The sequence below is a fragment of the Cetorhinus maximus genome, chromosome 34 (genome assembly GCF_964194155.1).
Source record: "Cetorhinus maximus chromosome 34, sCetMax3.hap1.1, whole genome shotgun sequence".
Taxonomy (NCBI): domain Eukaryota; kingdom Metazoa; phylum Chordata; class Chondrichthyes; order Lamniformes; family Cetorhinidae; genus Cetorhinus; species Cetorhinus maximus.
The window spans coordinates 2,956,640-2,978,793 of record NC_135912.1 but is presented as its reverse complement, the minus strand read 5'-3'; the positions used below and the strand labels follow the sequence as shown (position 1 = coordinate 2,978,793).

The following is a 22,154-nucleotide window of genomic DNA, read 5'->3' as shown; positions in this document are numbered from 1 at the left end:
AGGCGCTGAGGGAGGGCCACTTTGTCTGAGGCGCTGAGGGAGGGCCGCTCTGTCCGAGGCGCCGAGGGAGGGCCGTTCTCTCCAAGGCACTGAGGGAGGGCCACTTTGTCTGAGGCGCTGAGGGAGGGCTGCTCTGTCCGAGGTGCCAAGGGACGGCCGTTCTCTCCAAGGCGCTGAGGGAGGGCCACTTTGTCTGAGGCGCTGAGGGAGGGCTGCTCTGTCTGAGGCGCCGAGGGAGGGCCGCTCTCTCCAAGGCTCCGTCTTTTGGATGAGATATTATCCGGTAAACGATTCTATGTCACGGTTTAGCAGAGCAGGGCAGTTCTCCTCAGTGTCCTGGCCAACTCCTGTCTCTCAACCAACATCACTGAGACAAACAGATGCTCTGGTCACTACCACTGGTGGATAAGGTGGAGTTGGCGTCATAGGCCTGTCTCCAGTGGGCCTGAGGGACTATGGGGGCTACTCCTGCTCCTATCGCTCATGTTTTAACTCTAATTTGGAATCTGCCACTCCACTGTTTCCAGGCTCATAGTGACCGGACAGGAGGAGGCCATTCAGCCTCTCGAGCCTGCTCCACCATCCAACTTGATTAAGGCTGGTCTGTATTCCAATTCCAACTACCTCTAAAACACCGGCACGGTCTCCGGATCAGGGGGCAATCATTAGAACTGAGATGAGGAGAAATTTCTCCACTCAAAGGGTTGTGAATCTTTGGAATTCTTTACCCCAGAGGGTTTTGGATGATCCATTGTTGAATCCATCGTGGGGATAGGCAGGTTTTTGGTCTCTCAAGGAATTAAGGGATTTGGGGAGAGGGCGGGAAAATGGAGTTGAAGCCCAAGATCGGCCACGATTGTATTGAACGGCAGAGCAGGCTCGATGGGCCGAGTGGTCTTACTGCTCCTCCTATTTCTTATGTTCTTGCCTACCTCCATATCTCTCAATCCCCTTACCCAACCAAAATCTACCAATCTCAATCTTGAAAGCTCCAAACTGTCTCCCAGGTGTTTTTTATTTGGGGATGGGTGGCGGAGGAGGGTGAGAGGGAGTTCCAGATTTCCACTCTCCCTCACGTGAAGGAGCTCCCTGACATCACCCCGGAACGGCCTCACTCTCATTTTAAAGTTCTACCCCCATGTTTTGGGCCCATCGCCCCTCCCTCCCGGCTCCCGCCAGCCAGAGTTTCTCTCTATCGACCTCTATCGAATCCATCGATCGTCTGAAACATCTTGATTAGACGAAGCCTCGATTCCTACAGGGTGAACACGTTGGCCATTGCGATCGAGGGGAGACACGTACCCAGGTAAGAGGTCTGGTGGAGTTGGTAATGGCTTTATGAACCCCTCTCTTCCAACTAGCCAAAAGGTATCCTCGATGCCTTTACCCTTAAGGAAACAAGCATGGTTAACGTTAAACATAAGGGTATTCCACGTATTTTATTCAATCATTTTCTTCAACACAGATCGCTGAAGCATCAAATGATCAGTCATTGTACAACTCCCTTCCCCCGCTTCATTCACACATATCCTAGACCAGTATACACAGAAAGAGGCCATTTGGCCCATCGAGTTTGCACTGGCTCTTTCAAAGAGTAATCCAGTTAGTCCCACTCTCCCGCTCTTTCCCCATATCCCAGCTATTCCTTCCCCTTCAAGTTTTGTTTTTTATCCAATTCTCTTTTGAAAGCCCTGATTGAACCTGCCCCCCACCACGCTCTCGGGCAGTGCATTCCCGATCCTAACCACGCGCTGCGCGAAGAAGATTTCTCCTCAGGTCGCCTCGGTTCCTTCGGGAAATCACCTTAAACCAGCGTCCTCTGGTTGTTGAGCCTTCGGCCCTTGGGAACAGCTGCCCTTTGTTTACTCAATCTGAACCCTTTGTGATTCCGAACACCTCTGAAACTTCGTAGAAGTCTTACAACAGCTTACCTATTTGCCCGTTTAGCTACGTAATTGCAATGTTTCACAGCATTGCCCTCTTCTAAGAGGTGAGCCCCACAGGTCCTGGGGGTAGGGATTACTCTCAGGCTAAAGAGTGTGAAGAAGAGTTTGTGGAGTTTGGAGAGTCACCTGTTATACACACCACTTCCTACTCAGTCCCACTTACTTCAGCAGAAGTTAATATCGGGAGTGTGGTATCATGGGAAGCTAAAGCGATTACTCCTGTTTTACAGCCCTGGTCAAGTCCACTCTCATCCCCATGTGTATTCCACAGTGAGCTTTGCCAGGCTAGGGATGCAGTTTTACTTTGATAAAGGTGAATAAATCTGCATCTCTAATTAATCCCAGTACTCTGTAGATCTCCTCAGGGCTCACCTTAGCCTCCTCTGCTCTAAGGAGAACAACCCCAGCTTCTCAAGTCTCTCCACAAACCTGTAACTTTATACATAGAATAACAGATACCAGGAGTGAGTTACAGGCTGGAATCTGATCGAGGGGTTCGGGTGGTTTTGTATATAGAATAACAGATACCTGAGAGTGAGTTACAGACTGGAACCATTCTAGTAAATCCCTTCTGCACCCTCTCCGAAGCCTTCACATGATTCCTAACGTGCGACACCCAGAATTAAACGTATTATTCTAACTGGGGCTGAACTAACGTTTTATACAGGTTTCGCTTACCTTCCCTGCTCTCAAAAGCCCAGGGCCACATATGCTTTATTAACCCTATCCTGCCCACCTTCAACGATTTATTCACAGACACCCTCAGTCTGTGATTCTATCAGCTCTTGTACCTTCAATTCAGTCTTTCCTCTCAGGTCTATTTTGTAGCCCATGTTGAGGCTCTTCAGAATGCTGACTGTACTTTCATTCAAGTGGATTCTATAGGCTGCAAGCAGAGATATTATCAATTATATTTTTTAAAAACTGGACAATTATTCAGAGTGTAGCAAATAGCAGAGATGGAGTCAGAGGTCAGAATCTACTTAAGGGGCTCAGGGGACTTTATACATAGAATAACAGACACCAGGAGTGAGTTACAGGCTGGAATCTGATCGAGGGGTTTGGGTGGTTTGTATATAGAACAACAGATACCAGGAGTGAGTTACAGACTGGAATCTAATCGAGGGGTTCGGGTGGTTTGTATATAGATAACAGATGCCTGGGAGTGAGTTACAGACTGGAATCTAATCGAGAGGTTCAGAGTGGTTTATATATAGAATAACAGATACCTGGGAGTGAGTTACAGACTGGAATCCAATCGAGGGGTTTGGGTGGTTTATATATAGAATAACAGATACCTGGGAGTGAGTTACAGACTGGAATCTAATCGAGGGGCTCGGGATGTTTATATATAGAATAACAGATACCTGAGAGTGAGTTACAGACTGGAATCTAATCGAGGGGTTCGGGGTGGTTTATTTATAGAATAACAGATACCTGGGAGTGAGTTACAGACTGGAATCTAATTGAGAGGCTCAGGATGTTTATATATAGAATAACAGATACCTGGGAGTGAGATACAGACTGGAATCTAATTGAGGGGCTCGGGATGTTTATATATAAAATAACAGATACCTGGGAGTGAGTTACAGACTGGAATCCAATCGAGGGGTTTGAGTGGTTTATATATAGAATAACAGATACCTGGGAGTGAGTTACAGACTGGAATCCAATCGAGGGGTTTGAGTGGTTTATTTATAGGATAACAGTTATCCAGGAGTGAGTTACAGACTGGAATCTAATCGAGGGGTTCAGGATGGTTTATTTATAGAATAAGATATCCAGGAGTGAGTTACAAGCTGGAATCTAATGGAGAGGTTCAGAATGGTTTATATATAGAGTTACAGATGCCTAAGAGTGGGTTACAGACTGGAATCTAATCGAACTGGCTGGGTGGTTTATGTGTAGAATAACAAATACCCAGGAGTGGGTTACAGGTTTGTCAGGTCATTATTACGTTGCTATTTGTGGGAGCTTGCTGTGCACAAATTGGCTGCCACATTTCCCCCATTACATTGGCCGTAGAGCGCATGGGGACACCCCGAGGTTAGTTGTTTGGGAGGCACTGGTTACGGAATGGGTCCTCTGTCATGCACATGGCTGTCCAAAGCAGTTCTGATTGGCCGTCACACTGTCAGCCAATAAACCTTCTCTTTACTGAGCTCACAACTCACGCAAACCAGTGGACTCCATACGTGAAGCGGTGTTGACTGTGTCTCCGAAGAGGCAGTACCGCGGCATGGTCAGTCCTACCACACCTGCCACACACGGACCTGGAGACAGAAACAGGCGTGTAAACATGATTTTAATAGTCCCACTGTTCCTTCACCATTTTAACCACTAGTTGCAACTAAAACTTCTTTCTCGCTCAATGAGAGAAGTGGAACGGTCAACCTCCAGCATCCAAACGTAAATGCTGCACTAACAACATCTTGAATTTATGTAGCGCCTTCAATGTGGTGAAACGTCACAAGTGGCCTCACTGGAGCGCTTATCAAGCAACATTCGACACGGAGCCACATAAGGAGATGTTACAGCAGACAGCCAAATACTTTGTCAAAGTGGTAGCTCTTAAAAGAGGTTTGCATTTATATAGTGCCTTTCACGATCACGGGACGTTCCAAAGCACAGAACTTGAACATTGGTGAAAGGGGAGGCATGTTGTCGAAGCTTCTTGTCTTACACTCATCAGGACAAATGCAAGAATGCCAAATTTCAAACGATCACAACAGTTTATGCTACAGGAGAAAAGGGTGCTGATTGGTTGACAAGTCAACTCTGATTGGCCTATATGTTGCTATGGAGAAAGCAACGCTGAACAATCCTGAGTGCACTATTAGCTACACCAACTGCCAATTTAAGATAATTGGCCAAGTTCATAACGTGGGTCATTTGCACTTGCTAGAAGCAACATACATTCACACACAGTAACTCGTTCTCTGCAAACAAAAGGAATTTGTTCAAGCCTTGCATCTCTTTTGATTTATCTGGGAGCCTGGGGAGCCGATAGGCCCCATTGTTCTCCAAGGCAATGCCTCAGCCAATCAGAATCAACTCGCCAACCAATTACATCCTTTTCTCCTTGTTGTGATTGTTTGAAATTTGGCATTCTTGCATTTGTCCTGATGAGTGTAAGACGAAAAGCTTCAGTAACACGTCTCTCTTTTACAGCCAATGAAGTGCTTTTGAAGTGTAGTCACTGTTGTGATATCAGAGACGCAGCAGCTAACTTGTCCACATTATAATAGTTAAACTCTGGAATTCTTTCCCTAAGCCTCTCCGTCTTGCTTCCCCCCTTTATGCCGTGGCTCAGTTAGGAGCACACTTGCCTCCCAGTCAAGAGGTTGTGCGTTCACATCCAACTCCAGAAACCTGAGTGCAAACATCCAGGCTGACACTCCCAGTGCAGTGCTGAGTGAGTGCCGCACTGTTGGAGGTACAGTCTTTTAGATGAGGCATTAAACCGAGGCCTCATTTGCCCTCTCAGATGAACGTGAAGGATCCCCCTGGCCGCTACTTTGAAGAAGGGCGGGGGGGGTGGGGGCTTCCCTAATGTCCTGTGAATAGTTATCCCTCAAGCAACATCACAAAAAGAGATTATCTGCTCATTATCACATTGCCGCTTGTGGGAGCTTGCTGTGCACCAATTAGACACTGCGCTTCCTATGTTTCAACAGCCGCTACACTTCCAAAGAAAAAAAGGGCTTCATTGGCCGTGAAGTGACTCGGGACATCCTGAGGTTGTGAATGGCACTTTAGGAATGCAAGTCCTTCTTTCTTTTTCATTCCACGACACTGTCTCGCTCCAGACTTTCGTCCAAAATTTCCCTTCCAGCACAGAATCATAAGAATTAAAGAACAGGAGGAGGCCATTCAGCCACTCGATGCTGCTCCGCCATTCAATAAGATCATGGCTGATCTCACTGTGGCTTTCACCCCACTTTCCTGTCTGCCCCCCCCACCATAACCCTTGACTCCCTTGCAGATCAAAAATCTGTCTAATTCAGCCTTGAATCTATTCAGTGACCCGGCCTCCACTGCTCACTGGGGAAGAGAATTCCAAAGACTAACCACCCACTGAGAGAAGAAATTCCTCCTCATCTCCGACTTAAATGGGGAGACCCCTTATTTTGGAACTGTGCCCCCCTGGTTCTCGATTCCTTTACCAGGCGAAACATTCTTTTAGAATCTACTGTCGGGTTCCCTCAGAATCTCATGTCTCAATAAGACCACCTCTCATTCTTCTGAACTCCAATGGGTACAGGCCCAACCTGCTCAACCTTTCCTCATAAGACAAACCCCCCTCATCCCAGAAATCAGCCGAGTGAGCCTTCTCTGAACTTTCCCCAAGGCAAGTATATCCCTCCTCAAACGAGGAGGCCAAAACTGTGCACAGTGCTCCAGGTGCGATCTCACCAACTCCCTGTGCAGTTGTAGCAAGACTTCCCTACTTTCATACTGCATCCCCCTCTGCAATAAAGGCCAGCGCTCCATTCCCCTTCCTTATTACTGGCTGCACCTGCTTTCAGGCTTCTTGAGATCCCCCTGTTCCGCAACCTTACCCTGAAGGCAACCCTCTAAAGGCCGCTGAGACATACCTGAGTGCAGTCCGATTCGGATCCTCACTGGGACGTCGGGCATGTGCCTCATTTTGAACGTTCCAATGCTGCTGAGGATGTCCAGGGACATGTTGGAGATCTCCGCTGCGTGCCGGGTCCCATTCCGGTTCGGGAGGCCGGAAGCCACCATGTAAGCGTCTCCGATCGTTTCCACCTAGGAGCACGGAACCCGAGAGTGATGATGATGATGGATGAGATGGAGGAGGAGGTGATGGAGGAGGAGATGATGGAGGAGGAGGTGATGGAGGAGGAGGTGATGGAGGAGGAGGTGATGGAGGAGGAGGTGATGGAGGAGGAGGAGGAGGAGCAGGAGGAGGAGGAGATGATGGAGGAGGAGGAGGGAGGAGGAGGAGGCCTTCGGGCCCATCGTGCCTCTTTGGCAGGGTTATCCAGTTAACCCCGCTTCCCCTTGTTCTGCGCCCCACTGCCCTGACAAACCAAAGCTTCGCTTCAAGTATTTATCAACCCCCTTTGGAAAGTTCCTATCGAACATGCGTCCACTGCCCTTTCAGGCAGCACATTCCAGATCACAGCAACTCACTGCGTAAAAAGGCAACTCTTCATCTCCCCCTCTGGTTCTTTTGCCAATTCTCTTACCTCTGTGTCCCCCTGGTTACCGACCCTCCTACCAGTGGAAACAGCTTCTCCTCATTTACTCTACCGAAACCCTTCCTGATTTTAATTACATTTTTTGATTACATTTCCCCCTTAACCTTCTCTGCTCTCAGGAGAGCAACTCCAGCTTCTCCTGTCTCTCCACATTAACCGTAGTCCCTTTACCCCTGGTAGCAATGGGAACTTACATCAATTTGTCAACCAAAGGTGTCCGTCCTTTGTCTCACTCCATAGAGTGAACAGCAAGGGGAGCTTCCGGTGTGAGAAAACGAGTGATCTCTATCTACAATTCCTTCCCTAATTATAATGAGCTGAATTCACTTTACACTCCAGCGAATTACTGTTCATCACTGGGACATAGCGGTAGGAGCACTAAGGAGGCTACACATTCCTTGGATAATCCTTTTTTTTCCCATTATGCGTTCGTGGGATGTGAGCGTCGCTGGCAAGGCCAGCACTTATCATCCGTCGCTAACTACCCTTGAACCGAAAGGCTTGCCAGTTAAGTACCAACCACATTGCTGTGGGTCTGGAGTCACATGTATGCCAGACCAGGTAAGGACAGCAGATTTCCATCCCTGAGGGCATTAGTGTGACGGCAATCCCACAGTTTCATGATCAACGTTAACGACACTAGCATTTTGTTCCCGATTTATTAATTATTTGGGTTTTAATTCCACCAGCTGCTTGTTGGAACTTGAACCCTTGGCGCCAAAGCATTAGCCCGGGCCTCTGGGTTACCAGTCCAGTAGCGCTACCACAATGCTACAGGAGTTTAAATGTGGGTAGAAGAGGAAAGGGGATCGAGGGGGTACATAAACACAAATCACCTCTTTACCCAGAGAGCAGTGACAACGTGGAACCGGCTACCACTGGAAGTGATTGAGGCGAATAGCACGGATTCCTTTAAAGGGGAAGCTGGGTAAACACACGGGGGGGAATTTTTAGCTCATCGGGCGGGCGGGCGCCCGACCCAACCGAGCCTAAACTGACGCATGATGACAACAGGCAAGCGTCACCGACATCATGGCACACTCGCGCAACATTTCGGTCGGTGGGTGTGCTCCAGAGTTGGCAGTTCGCCCGCCCGACTATGAAAAGGCCTATTAGGGCCATTAAAAAGGTCATTGAAAGAAATTTTTCGCTGCCCCCACCCACCCTTTCGGTGGGCGGGGCAGGCGAAAAGGCCAAGCAGCCTTTGCATTTTTTCTATTTTAGGAAACCTCATCCACGGGCAGGATGAGGTTTCCGACAGCAAATAAAAATCAATTAAAAATGTTTAAATTTGATTAATCATGTGACAGGGGCATTATTATAACATTTTAGAAACCTTTATTTTTGTTATTTTGAGAAATGCTCATCTGCCTGAGGCAGCTCTTGTGCCTCAGGGAGATATCCAAATGCGCACCCCCGAGGCAAAGTTCGCACTTGCCCTCCTGCCCACCACCCACACAGGCAGCTCTGAGCGCTGCAACTCCCGTTTCAAGCTGGGCGGGCCTTAAATTGGCCTGTCAACGTGAAGTCACAGTCCAGCCCCGATCACAGGCGGCTTCCCGACTGCCTCTGTCCACCCGACGAGGGTAAAAAATCCTCCCCGTGAGAGAGGAAGGAAGAGGAGGACGGGGTGAAAGGGGGAGATGGAGAAGGGGTGGGAGGAGGCTCATGTTGCGAGTAAACATTGGCATCGACCCATTGCACCGAATGGTCTGCTGAACGCCTTGTAATTGTATAAAATCTGAATATAGTTTACATAACTAGTGTCTGAAAGGTGGATGTCCATTCACCGAATCAGCCAGCAGAAGATATTCTGTGAATCACAACTGTTTTATTGCGAAACTATAGCTCAATACAAATACCAGTTTCCACTCTTCCCTTCTGAATCCTCTCCCTGTCCACAAGCAAACGCCCCCTCCCCACCCCACCCCCTCAGGGAAAAACCCAGCTCTTCTGTACAGGTTTCAATGAGCATCACTTGCTCTCAATTCACTCTGAAGTTTGTCCTGGTTTTCTCTTAAAGGGAGCTGCATATCTAACGTTGTCAATTCGGACCTGGTACGCCCTCTTCTACACAGCTGTATCGCCCTCCGATTACAGCCCAAACTGGTCAAATGTTATCTGACAAAACCACCTATCGTCACTGTGGGCCGATTACCTTGTACACGTCGTGCGAACCAATGATGGCGTCGAACAAGGTGTAGAGGTCGTTGAGCAGGTCGACCACCTCGATGGGGTCGCTCATGGCTGAAATGGTGGTGAAGCCAACAATGTCGCTGAAGTAGATGGTCACCTGCTCGAAATGCTCAGGCTCCACGGGGACCCCGGTCTTCAGTGCCTGAGCGACCGAGCTGGTGATCAGAAAAGGGACAAGGCTTTGCTTAATAATCGCACCTCGTCTTTCAGGGAGAAACAATGAGATGCATAATCTTTTTTATTCACTCTTTGGGGTGCGGACATCACTGGGATGGCCCACCATTTATTACCCGCCACGTGTAAGTGGGGACATTACTCTCTGTGCCTGTCATTATTCTAAGAGTAGGGGGTCCAACCCAGATTAATTGCTCTACAGTCCAGAAGGCGCTGTCGCAGGAGCCTTGGTGAGTCGCTGGAGTGTACCTTGTGGATGGGGCACACCACTGCCACTGTGCGTTGGTGGCGGAGGGGGGTCAATGTGGAAGGTGGCGGATGGGGTGCCAATCAAGTAGGGCTGCTTAGTCTTGGATGGAGTCGAGCTTCTCGAACGTTGCGGGAGCTGCACTCATCCAGAGCAGAGGAGAGTATTCCATCACACTCCTGACTCGTGCCTCGTAGGCTGTGGACAGGCTTTGGGGAGTCAGGAAATCAATCACTCACTGCAGAATTCCCAGCATTAATTTGGGCGTTAGTGACTGTTAGAGAGTATATACATTGGCATTATGTCATTTTTCGTTAAACAACTGTAAACAAGGCAGAACAGCCTAATGTAAGAAATATGGGTCAAATAAGATATAAGAATATGGGCAAATAAATCGCCTTTCTGAAATCCCTTCTATTAAATGCTAAAACTTGTAGAAATCCTACATTTTATCTAATCTTTTTTCCCTGACCATTTAACCCCCTTGTTCCTAACTCTGCCAAGTTCCAGAGTGGGAGGGTGAGGTGGGGTGGAACAAACCCTCCAGTATCTCGCTCAACCAGTCCAGAGTGTGAGCGTTTGTGTCCTGTTTAACCCGATTAAGTTTTTGCCCACTCACTCAACTTGGCCATTGGAGTATGACAGAATCGCTACAGGAGTTCATTTGGCCCTTTTGTGAAAGATAAACATAATAGCCTTGCCCTATTTACCTTGTTAGTTGTAAACATTCTACCATCTGTTTGAAACCCAAACAACTCCTTCACTTATCTAAAATTTGCAAATTTCATTCACACCTTATCTGTGGAACCCTCATCCTCTCTGGTCCATCTCTATTTCAAAAGTCTGCTTTACACCTAACCCCTTTGATCATTTCAACCTTGCTGTCTATCTGACTCTGATTCAATTAAATCAGTCACACAGACAGAACTATTCACACTCACACCCATAAGCCTACATTAATATTATGAAAGATATTATAGCTTCATGACAATTTATATAGCACTTTTCATGACCTCAGGACATTCCAAGGCACTTTACAGCTAATTAATTATTGTGTAGTCGCTGTTGTAATGTAGGAAACACAGCAGCCAATTTGCACACAGCAAGCTCCCACAAACAGCAATGTGATAATCTATAATCTATTTTAGTGATGTTGATTGAGGGATAAGTATTGGCCCAGGGCACCAGGAGAATTTCCTTTCCCTGCTATCCTTCGAAATAGTGGCCGTAGGTTCTTTTATGACTACCTTAGACGCAGACTGGACCTCATCTTGAAGTCTCATCTGAAAGATGGCACCTCTGGCAGTGCAGCACTCCCTCAGTACTGCACTGGAAGGGGACGTCACCCCAGCTAAACTCACCAGCCCACCCTGAGCCTAATTAAGATGTCGGCTCTATTCATGGGAGGAGCCCGACGGAAGGGTTTGCATTTGGCACTCACTGTGGCAACATCTGCGTCAGGAGCTGGTCAGTTTTCTGCTTCTCAATCTCCAGCTCCTCTGTCCTCTCGTTGATCATGTCCTCTAGGTTGCTGGAGTACTGCTCCAGCATCCGTAGCATCGAGTCGATAACATTGGTCTTCTTCCCCTTGTTAATGTTTTTAAACTGCCGGCAGAAGCGAGAAACAAAAGGAAGGTCAGCTTTTGAATATTGCAGAAGAGAGGGGCATGTTGCCAAAGTCTTTGGTCTTGTACTCGTCAGGACAAATACAGGAATGGCAAATTTCAAAGGATCGCAAGTTGTTGTAAAACTCATGCGTTTTAAGGTCAATAAAACCATTTTCTTTTTTTTTCATTTGTTTACTGAACAGCATTTATTGTCCATCCTTAATGGCACAAGAAGGTGGTGGTGAGCTGCATTCTTGAACGGCTGCAGTCCGTGTGATGTAGGTACACCATCAGTGCCGTTTCTCTGAAGCGGTTTGGTATAACTGAGTGGGCCATTTCAGAGGGCAGTTAAGAGTCAACCACATTGCTGCAGGGTCTGGAGTCAATGGTGGGCCAGACCAGGTCAGGGTGGCAGATTTCCTCCCCCGATAGTTTCACGATCATTATGAATAATGAGTATTTTATTCCAGAAATTCAATTTAAAATCCAGTTTCTATGGTGGGATTGAGCTCAGGTTTTCTGAAGCTTTTTTCCTTTATTATTTCTTGGGATGTGGGCGTCGCTGGCAAGGCCAGCATTTCTCGCTCAACCCTAATTGCCCTTGAACTGAACGCTTAGCTAGGTCATTTCGGAGGGGCAGTTAAGAGTCAACCACATTGCTGTGGGTCTGGAGTCACAAGTAGGCCAGACCGGGAAAGGATGGGGAAAGGACATTAGTGAACCAGGTTTTTATGACAATCAATGATAGTTTCACGGTCACCATCACTGAAAGCTAGTCCTTAACAATGGGCAAGTTTTCAATTTCAGATTTATTAACTGAATTTAAATTCCGTGGTGGGGCCAGAGAGGATGAGGGTTCCACAGATAAGGTGTGAATGAAATTTGCAAATTTTAGATAAGTGGGATTTGAACCCATATACCCCAGAGTATTAGCCTGAGTCTCTGGATTACAGGTCCAGCAACATCACCACTAAGCCACCATCTCCTCTGGCAGCTGGGTTACTGATCCACTAACTTTAGCACAATGCTTCCATCCCATAAATTCAAAAAGTGATCCTCACCTCCGAATACGATTAGTAGTTGAAATAAACACCGCGCATTTGCGTTTAAGTCACTTGGTAATAAAGAACTTAAATGTTACTGAAAAGAGAGACATGTTGTCGAAGCTTTTCGTCTTGCACTCATCAGGACAAATGCAAGAACGCCAAATTTCAAACGAGCACAACAATTTATCCTACAGGGGGGGAAAAGGGTGTTAAAATTTTGCATTCTTACATTGTCGATGTTGGCACCCCAAAGACCAAGAAGCAACGCGATAGGGAAAAGAGCCCCCCCGTGCAGGGGTTAGGGGGTGGGGGGGGAGGAGTGCTGACCTGGTCAAAGATTTGATTGAAGTTTGGTCGCCTCTCCGGCTGCTCGCTCCAGCATTGTTTCATGATCTGGATGCATTCCAGAGGGGCCAATTCCACCGAGACGGATGGCCGGCACAGAGGCGGAGGCTTCTGCACTTTCTTAATGATATCTGCAACGGAATTTGAAAGAATAGTGGAAAACCACCCCAAGTGACGGCAAAACCTTTTATTCAGGGGGCGCAAGGCCTTTGACTTCCATCGGCAAGACCGGACACTGCGGGACTGTTCCTACCGATGATTGGGCAGTGCTCAATAACTGATTAGCCCCATTAAAAAATCTTAATAACGGTCCCTAACCATGGAAAAGCACCTTACAGTAGATGTGGGTGAGACAGCAGAAAATTGGTGAGTAGTTTTAGAGGAGGGGTCCTGCGGCCAGTGACTCCAGACCCACGTACGAACACACGCAATAGGAGCAGAAGTAGGCCAGTCGACGCCTCGAGCCCGCTCTGCCACTCACTGAGGTCACACCTGATCTGTTTGTGTTTTGAGCTCCACCATCCCTATCCCTGCTTAACCTTTGATTGCCTTGCCTAACAAAAGAATCTATCTACCTCGGCCTTAAAATATTCAGTGACACCCCCCTACCTCCACCGTCTTCTGAGGCAGGGAGTTCCAAAGTCGCACAACCCTCTGAGAGAAAAAAATCCTCCTCAGCTCTGTCCTCAAGGGGCGACCCCTAATTTTAAAACAGTGCCCATTAGTTCTGGACTCACCCCAAGACACAACATCCATTCCACGTCTCCCTTCACATCTCATTTGCGGCTCCCAACCTTTCACGCACTTTCATGAAAAAAATCTAACAAAAATTAAGTCAAGAGAAGTTGGAGTTGTGTTTTTATCATGGGGGATGAAATAAAAACTAATCGTTATGCTGCGCTTTACGTTTTCAAGTGATTATTTTAACAAAAAACACTGTGCTCCGAATAAACCTGTTTGCGTGGTACAGCTACATCATGTTTACAGATAATGCGTTTGGTTCGAAGAACACATTTTATGGTTGCGACCAATATTGTTTCTAATGGAACAACCGATAAATCATTCTGAATGTGCCATTATAAGCGTTTTTTTTTTAATCACGAGGGTCAACAGCTGAAAAGTGGGTCTTAATTGTGGGCATCTTGAGTGAAAGTTTGCTTTAAAGACGACTTCACTGACAAAATTATAGATTTAAAATAAGCTTAAAAGTGCGATAATTCAGAGTTAGGACTATTTGAATTTTGCTTTAATTTCTTTTGTTACAGAACTGGAGTATTGCTGAAAAAAGACACATGTTGTCAAAGCTTTTCTTATCAGGGCAATTCAGGACCATTTGAGTCCACTTGCCAAACCATCAGCCCTCTCTTCTCATGCAGTATAAACTGTTGTTCCATTTATAATTTAGTATCCTTGCGAATTGTCCTGTGTGCAAGACAAAAAGCTTCAACAACGTCTTTTTCAGCAATGTCTATTTTATTTTATTTAATATGCAAATTATGCATTCGCGTAACATTCGCGCCACACAAGTGTCAGGCAATGACTATCTCCAATAAGAGAGAATCTAACCATCACTCCTTGATATTAAATGGCATTACCATCGCTGAATCCCCCACTACCAACATCCTGGGGGTTCCTGTTGACCAGAAACTGAACTGGACTAGTCATGTAAATACTGTGGCTACAAGAGCAGGTCAGAGGCTAGGAATCCTGTGGCCTCACCTCCTGACTCCCCAAAGCCTGTCCACCATCTGCAAGGCACAAGTCAGGAGTGTGAAGCAATACTCTCCACTTACCTGGATGAGTGCAGCTCCCACAGCGCTCAAGAAGCTTGACACCATCCAGGACAAAGTAGCCCACTTGATTGGCACCACATCCACAAACATTCACTCCCTCCACCATCGACGAACAGTGGCAGCAGTGTGTGTACCATCTACAAGATGCACTGCAGGAACTCACCAAGGCTCGTTAGGCAGCACCTTCCAATCCCACAACTGCTACCACCTAGAAGGGCAAGGGCAGCAGATAGATGGGAACACCACCACCTGGAAGTTCCCCTCCAAGCCGCTCACCATGCTGAGTTGGAAATATATCGGCCGTTCCTTCACTGTCGCTGGGTCAAAATCCTGGAACTCCCTCCCTAAAAGCACGGTGGGTGTACCTACACCACAGGGGCTACAGCAGTTTGTTATGGCACAGCCGATGGCAAAAGCTGAGCTGCTCAAATCCCAGTGGGAAACTTGAAACTTGTTTTGCACTTTGTATAAATTTCGAGATGTGTGCCTTGAATTCAGTAGTAATAAGACCACCGAGTCTTATAGGTTTCTTACAAAACTAAATTAAACCGCTATTAATAGAAGAAATGATTTTAACCACATGCATAGATCTACAAATTACTATTATGATAACTTCTAAATCCCCTAGTTAATCTAACTCCCAGTTACACTTTCATTAAGGCAACTGTAAGACACATAGATTTTAAAAGACCCAGGCAAAGAAACACAACACCCTGAACAATCCAATTCAAAATGAGTTTTCTTAACTTCAGCTCTTTGTAGACTACAGCTTGAGGCTTAAATGCTGGAGGCTTTTCACACTTGTTTTAGATCTTAGAATGCTTTCCCTTACACACAGCCTTCTCTCTTGTATACATATTTTCCCCTTTGAATACAAATCCCCATTGTTTCACTATGTCTTTGGACTTTCCCTCTCTATTAATAAAAATCTCTCATAGTGCCAATTTTACCTGTAATCTCTAGGGAAAAATAAACACACAGTTTATTAACTTCTCCTGGCAAGGTGAAACATTTCACCCTTCCTTTGAATTCAAGTTAGTCTGATTTATCTCACAATGCAAATGTCCCCTTTACACATATGTTTACCTACTTAACATTTCAAACTTTGTTTATCTTCTAATACATCAAAGTCTTCAGACCAGTTTCCCTTAATTCAATTAAGTCAAACACACACACACATGCAAACATTATTAATCTACTTTACAATAAATCCCAATAATATTGTGAAAGTTATTATGTCTTCCTGACAGGTCCAAGAAGGCAGCAGCTCACCACCACCTTCTCAAGGCCAATAAGGGATGGGCAATAAATGTTGACCTAGCCACATCCTGTAAATGAATTCTTAAAAATTCTACCAGAGACACTTGGCAATTGGTCAAGTGTTTGGATTCGAAACGCCAAGTTTTCATTTTGCAGCGCGCAATGGTTTTTATTTTAGGCATTTATTTTTACAAGGCTCTTCAGGTAAGAAAGATGCCAAACCCTAAATCAGAGGGAGTGCAACAAAGGTTCACTAGACTGTTTCCTGGGATGAGGAGATTGTCCTGCGAGGAGAGATTGAGTAGACTAGGCCTATATTCCCTGGAGTTTAGAAGAATGAGGGGTGATCTCATCGAAAAATATAAAATAACTTATTATCACATGCGAATTATATATTCTACCAGACATGTTTGGCAACTGGCCAAGTACTTGGTTCAGATACACCGAGCTTTCATCACAATAGTTTCTACTTTTGACAAATTTTTTAAAGGCTCCTGCCACCCCTGTTCTATTCATCCCACAACTAGCATCACTAAAAAAAAGATCTAGTCATGATCACATTGCCGTTCATGGGATCTTGCTGTGCACAAATTGGGCGCACGACATGGGGGCATAAATTTAATCTGGAGGGAAGCAAGTCCAGAGCCGGTGTTAGGAAGATCTTCACACAGATAGTGAGTAACAGGCAGTCTGACCCCAGGACACACTCCAGAAACTCCCCTTCTCTTCTTCCAATTGATGACCATGGGGTCTTTTCTGCCCACCTGAGGGGGGCTGGTGGTTTAGTGTCTCACTCCAGCGATGACATCTCCAGCAGTGCAGCACTCCCTCAGCACAGCACGGGGAGTGTCAGCTTTGCCCTCACGTCTGCGGAGTGGGACTTGAACGCACAACCTCCTGCTGCAGAGGTGTAGAGAGAAACAGGGCTACCACCTGAGCACGGGCTATGAACAGCAAAGCTGGATCTCGATCCCTCCTCCTCTCTGCTCACTCTGCCAGGAGAGCAGTTTCTATTCACTCTGCGTGCTGAACTATCTTAACCTTGGCGTTCAAATAGGGAAGGTGCAGTCTGATGCAGATTTGTTAAGATGTGAAGGAATGAAGGGGCAAATTGCCTTCCTCGTCTGTATCTATCCTGCTATCATACAGTCACTACAGCACCGAAAGGAGCCATTTGGCCCATCCATCTCAATCCATGCCAGCTCTCTGTGGAGCCTTTCAGTCAGCCCCATTTCCCCCGCTCTCCCCCTCCTGTATCCCCTGCGAGTTTATATCCCTCGAGCGCCCATCCAATTTCCTTTTGAAATCATTCATCATCTCCACTTCCACCCCCCCATCGTGGGCAGCGAGTTCCAGGTCATTACCACTCGTTGCATTTTAAGAAAAAGTTCATCCTCACAGTCCTCCCTCATACCTCTTGCCCAAATCCTTAAATCTCGTCCCCCTAGTACTTGTCCCATCAGCTAATGTGTTTTTTTCCCCCAGATTAAGGACACAAGTCTACATTGTCAACACGTTAACCTGGGCGTACCATTAGGAGGTAGTTCCAACATGGAGAATGGGGGTGCTCGCACTATCAGCTCCTGCATGATGATGGAGAAGCTGTAGACGTCTCCACGAAAAGTCCCCTTCCGCTCCAGGTGCGAGTCTCGGAGAAGTTCTGGTGCCGTCCAAAGCTGATCTAATGGCACACAAAGCAGGAATTAGAGCAGAGTGGTAAATTCCCATTGGAAAAAAACCTTCATTTGCCAATGCAGAGTTCTCTGAGCAATCGTGTTTACACAGGTCGGTTAATTTTTAACATGGTGCCCGTGTGTGAATAGGCCACAGGGGAGTGTAACAAGAGCGTGCCAAACCCGTCAATGCAAAGCTGCCAATCTGAATTCCTGCTCTTAAAAAAGCGCAGAGGAAAACGTCAGTGACATAGTGCTTAACACACGTGCACCCAACTCCTGCTGTTGGCCGTGGCTCAGCGGGTAGCACTCTTGCCTCTGAGCCCAGAAGGTTGCAGGTTCAAGTCCCACTCCAGAGGCTTGAGCACACAATCCAGACCAACACTCCCAGTGAGGGTCCCAACTTTTGGATGAGATGATAAACTCTGTCTACCCTCTCAGGTGAACTTAAAAGTTCCCATGGCCACCATTTTGAAGAAGAACGGCGGGTGGGGGAGGGGTTCCCCCACCCCCACCCCCCACCCACCCAGTGTCATGGTCAATATTGTTCTCTCAATCCACATCACTGTAACAGATTATCTGGTCAGTATCTCACTGCTGTTTGTGGGAGCTTGCTGTGTGTAAATTGACTCCAGCGTTTCCTCCATTGACTACACTTCAAAAAGTACTTCATTGGCTGTACAGAGCTTGGTGGTGTCTGAGAGGGCAGACAACCCCACCCCCAGCAAACCCCCCTGCCGGCCCCCGTGACCTTCCCAAGAATGAAACAAACCCAGATTTTTTTTCACTTGGGGAACTATGTTCAAAAGTTCCGAGGAGGATACGAAGAGTGCAAAGGGATACGGATAGGTTAAGTGAGTGGGCAAAAATTTGGCAGATGGAGTACAATGTAGGAAAATGTGAGGTTATCCACTTTGGCAGGAAGAATAGAAAAACATTATTTAAATGGAGAGAGAGACTGCAGAGCGCTGCAGTACAGAGGGATCCAGGTGTCTTGGTACACAAATCACAAAATGTCAGCATGCAGATACAGCAAGTGATTAGGAGGGCCAACAGGATGTTGGCCTTTATTGTAAGGGGGATGGAATATCAAAGTAGGGAAATCCTGCTACGACGGTAAAGGGAATTGGCGAGACCACACCTGGAGTAATGTGTACAGTTTTGATCTCCTTTCCCCAGGATGGACATACTTGCATCGGAGGCAGTTCAGAGAAGGTTCACTCGGCCAATTCCTGGGATGAAGAATTTGTCTTATGAGGAAAGGTTGAGCAGGTCAGTCCCATGCTCACTGGAGTTCAGAAAAATGAGAGGCGATCTTATTGAAACATAAAAGATTCTGAGGGGGCTCGACAGGGTAGGAGCTTCCCCTTGGGGGCAATCTCAAACCAGGTGGGCACAGTTTAAAAATAAGGGATCTCCCATTTAAGATGGAGATGTGGAAGAGTTTCTTCTCTCAGAGGGTCATTAGTCTGTAGAATTCTCTTCCCCAGTGAGCAGTAGGGGCCGGGTCATTGAATACATTCAAGGTTGAGTTAGATGGATACAAGGAGTCGAGGGTTATGTGCAACAGGCAGGAACATGAAGTTAAGGCCTCAATCAGATCAGCCCTGATCTTATTGAATGGCGGAGGAGGCCCGAGGGGCTGAATGGCCTACTCCTGCTCCTACTACTTATGCTATGTTCTTAAAACCCGCCCTGGTTAATTTGGAAAAAGTTACCTTTCTGCGACCAAGGCCACCAGGAAAATACTGTAGCAAATTTGGTTCTTGGCCAACATTAAGTTGACGAGCCAAGGTATCACACAGTGAACAGGGTCAATAGCAGCTTGCGTTTTACCTTTTGAGTTTGGCTCCATCCGTGTAACCTTTTGAACCTCCAGTAATTCATTATAACCATAATCCGTCACCTTTAGCACAAATCTTCCATCCACCACACAGTTCCTGGATTTCAAACGCCCGTGAACCAGGTTGCGAAGGTGCAGGAACTTCATGCCCTGTGAAACGGAGCAGATTAGCATGAATCCCAAAGCATTCCGACTAGCTGTTTCAAATCTTACGCCCCCCCCCCGCCCCCACCGTCAAGCTGCTACGGAGGTGATCGGCATGCATCGCCTTACCACACAACTGCAGAGAGCCTAGGGCTCGCATAGATCAGGCAACCTGCGACTCCCGGCCCATATCCAAGTTCTTAAAACTCCCAACTTGCGGCTCCCAAATATCTCCAGTTGGATTGTATCAATATGCAAAAAAAAGCCCAAAAAATGGAAAAGAAAGACTTGCATTTATATAGCACCTTCCATGACCACTGAGGTCTCAAAGTACTCCACAGCCAAATGAAGTACTTTTTTTTTTTGAAGTGGAGTATCTGTTCTACTGCAGGAAACGTGGCAGGTAATTTATGCTCAGAAAACTCCAAACAAACAGCAATGTGATAATGGCCAGATTATCCGTTTCTTCCTGACGTTGACTGAGGGATAAATGCCGGCCAGGACACTGGGGAGAGCTTCCCTTGCTCTTCTTTGAAACAGAGGGCAGGGGACCTTTCGCGTCCACCTGAGCTGGCTAGGCGGAGCCCTCAGCTTGATGGCTCATCTGAAAGGCGGTGCCGCCGACAGTGCTGCCCTCCCTCGGCACTGCACTGAAGGGTCAGCCGTGATTTTTTTTTGTGCTCAGGCCCTGGAATGGGATTTGAACCTGGAGTCTTGTGATTAAGAGGGGAGGAGTGTGCTACAAACAGAGTCACAGATAAGTCAGGAAAAATAAGAGCCATATTTTTATGGTGGAGGGGGTTGGTAAAAACGAAATCGTTATGCTTACATTTTCAAATGACTATTTTAAAATAAGCACAATGCTCCAAATGAACCTGTCCGAGTGTGGTTGCTACATCATGTTTATAGACAAAACCTTTGACTCAAGGAATAGGTGTGATGGCTGAGACCATTACTGTTTTTCATGTAACTGAACCGAGAGGGCGTTCTGACCGTTACTTTTATTCATTCACGGGGATGTGGGCGTCGCTGGCTGGGCCCAGCATTTACTGCCCGTCCCTAATTGCCCCTTGAGAAGGTGGCGGTGAGCTGCTCCCTTCTTGAACCGCTGCAGTCCCTGTGGTGTAGGTACACCCACCGTGCTGTTAGGGAGGGAGTTCCAGGATCCTGACCATTATAAGCAAATTTTCTTATCACGGGAATCAATCAATGGCTGGAAGTGAGGCCTTAACTGACAAGACTATAGTTTAAAAAAAACGCCACAATTCAGAGTTAGGTCTATTTTAATTTTGTTTTGATACACAAATTCAATAGATAGGTTTTCTTTGTTTTAATAATTCTAGCAGAGACACTTGGCAATCGGTCAAGCATTTGTTTTAGGATCGCCAAATTTTCATGTTGCAGTTTAATTTTAGGCTAATTTTTGGGTTTTTTTTTAACAAGGTTCTTAAGGTGAGAAAAGATGCCAACCCCTAACCTAGAGGGGGGGTGCAATGAAGGTTCACTTGACTGGCTCCTGTGAGGGAAGGTTGGGTAGAACAGGGCCAGGATTTTTCAGTTCCGCCGCGGGAAATTTGGCGGCCCAGCCGAAGTCCGTGGACTGTTGGCGGGACCAAGCGATCCCGGTGTGGGCGGGGCCAGAAAACCCCGCCCTAGGCCTTTATTCCCCGGAATTTAGAAAACGAGAGTTGATGCGCGTCGAAGGATATAAATTTCTCGAGGGGTTCGACAGGGTAGATGCAGAGAAAATGGGCAGGGCCTTCCGGTCAGCGAGCGGGGGCGGGGCCCGCTCGCCGACGCGTAAAATGGCGCGGGGCGGAACTCCCGACGTCACCCCACGTCATTCCCATTTTCAGGTCGGCAGGGGCGCAGCCAAGTCAGCTGCCCACCCACCGACCTGTCAACGGCCAATTCAGGACATTGAGAAACTAATTAATATCATTAATGGACCTGCTTGTCCAACCTTGAGGTTGGCGGGCAGGCCGGGAGACCTGGCGGGCTTCAGAGAAAGCATCAAACCTCATCCACGGGCGGGATGAGGTTTCATGAGTACTTAAATTTTTAATGAAGCTTTCAATAAAAGTTATGGACATGTCCCAACTCGTGTGGCAGTGTCACATGAGGGGACACGTCAGGGAAATTTTTCTACCTTTTGTACGACAATTTTTAATTCGGAGCCGATCTCCCTGAGGCAGCACTTAGCCTCAGGGAGATCAGCGTGCTCTCTAGCGCACACTCCCGACTGAGGGAATTCCCCCCTCACCGCCTGCACCGGGAGCATATAGCGCTTCCTGGCAGACATCACACTGGGCGGGCTTTAATTGGCCCGCCCATGTAAAATGGCTGCGCGCCCCGACTGGAGGCGCACCTGCTCCCACACTTCCCCCCCCCCCGCCCAACAGGGGGAAAATTTTTCCCAATGTTTCCTTCGGCTGGGGACATGGGGTCACAGTCTCAGAATAAGGGATCAGCCTCTTAGAAGTGAGCTGAGAAGCAATTTCTTCACTGGTGAATCTTTGGAATTCAGGGAGCTGTGAATGTTGTCACTGAGTAAATTCAAGGTGGAGATTTTTAGATTCTGAGGGAAGCGAGGGATGGGGGATAGTGCTGGAAGGTGGAGTTGAGGTAGGCGATCAGCCATGATCTTGCTGA

General features: G+C 47.1%; 1 protein-coding gene across 1 annotated transcript in view; it reads right to left on the bottom strand.

The window, feature by feature from the left end:
* The window catches only part of LOC144671757 (retinal guanylyl cyclase 1-like), a 36,024-nt gene that overhangs the window by 4,926 nt on the left and 8,944 nt on the right, over positions 1-22,154 (bottom strand). The window contains exons 4-12 of the mRNA XM_078533774.1: positions 19,352-19,508; positions 17,374-17,523; positions 12,772-12,920; positions 11,233-11,396; positions 9,333-9,525; positions 6,545-6,719; positions 4,121-4,219; positions 2,738-2,832; positions 1,303-1,388 (exon numbers count right to left, since the gene is read on the bottom strand). Of these exons, the coding sequence (XP_078389900.1) occupies positions 1,303-1,388; positions 2,738-2,832; positions 4,121-4,219; positions 6,545-6,719; positions 9,333-9,525; positions 11,233-11,396; positions 12,772-12,920; positions 17,374-17,523; positions 19,352-19,508 (1,268 nt within the window). The remainder of the gene's footprint in view (positions 1-1,302; positions 1,389-2,737; positions 2,833-4,120; positions 4,220-6,544; positions 6,720-9,332; positions 9,526-11,232; positions 11,397-12,771; positions 12,921-17,373; positions 17,524-19,351; positions 19,509-22,154) is intronic.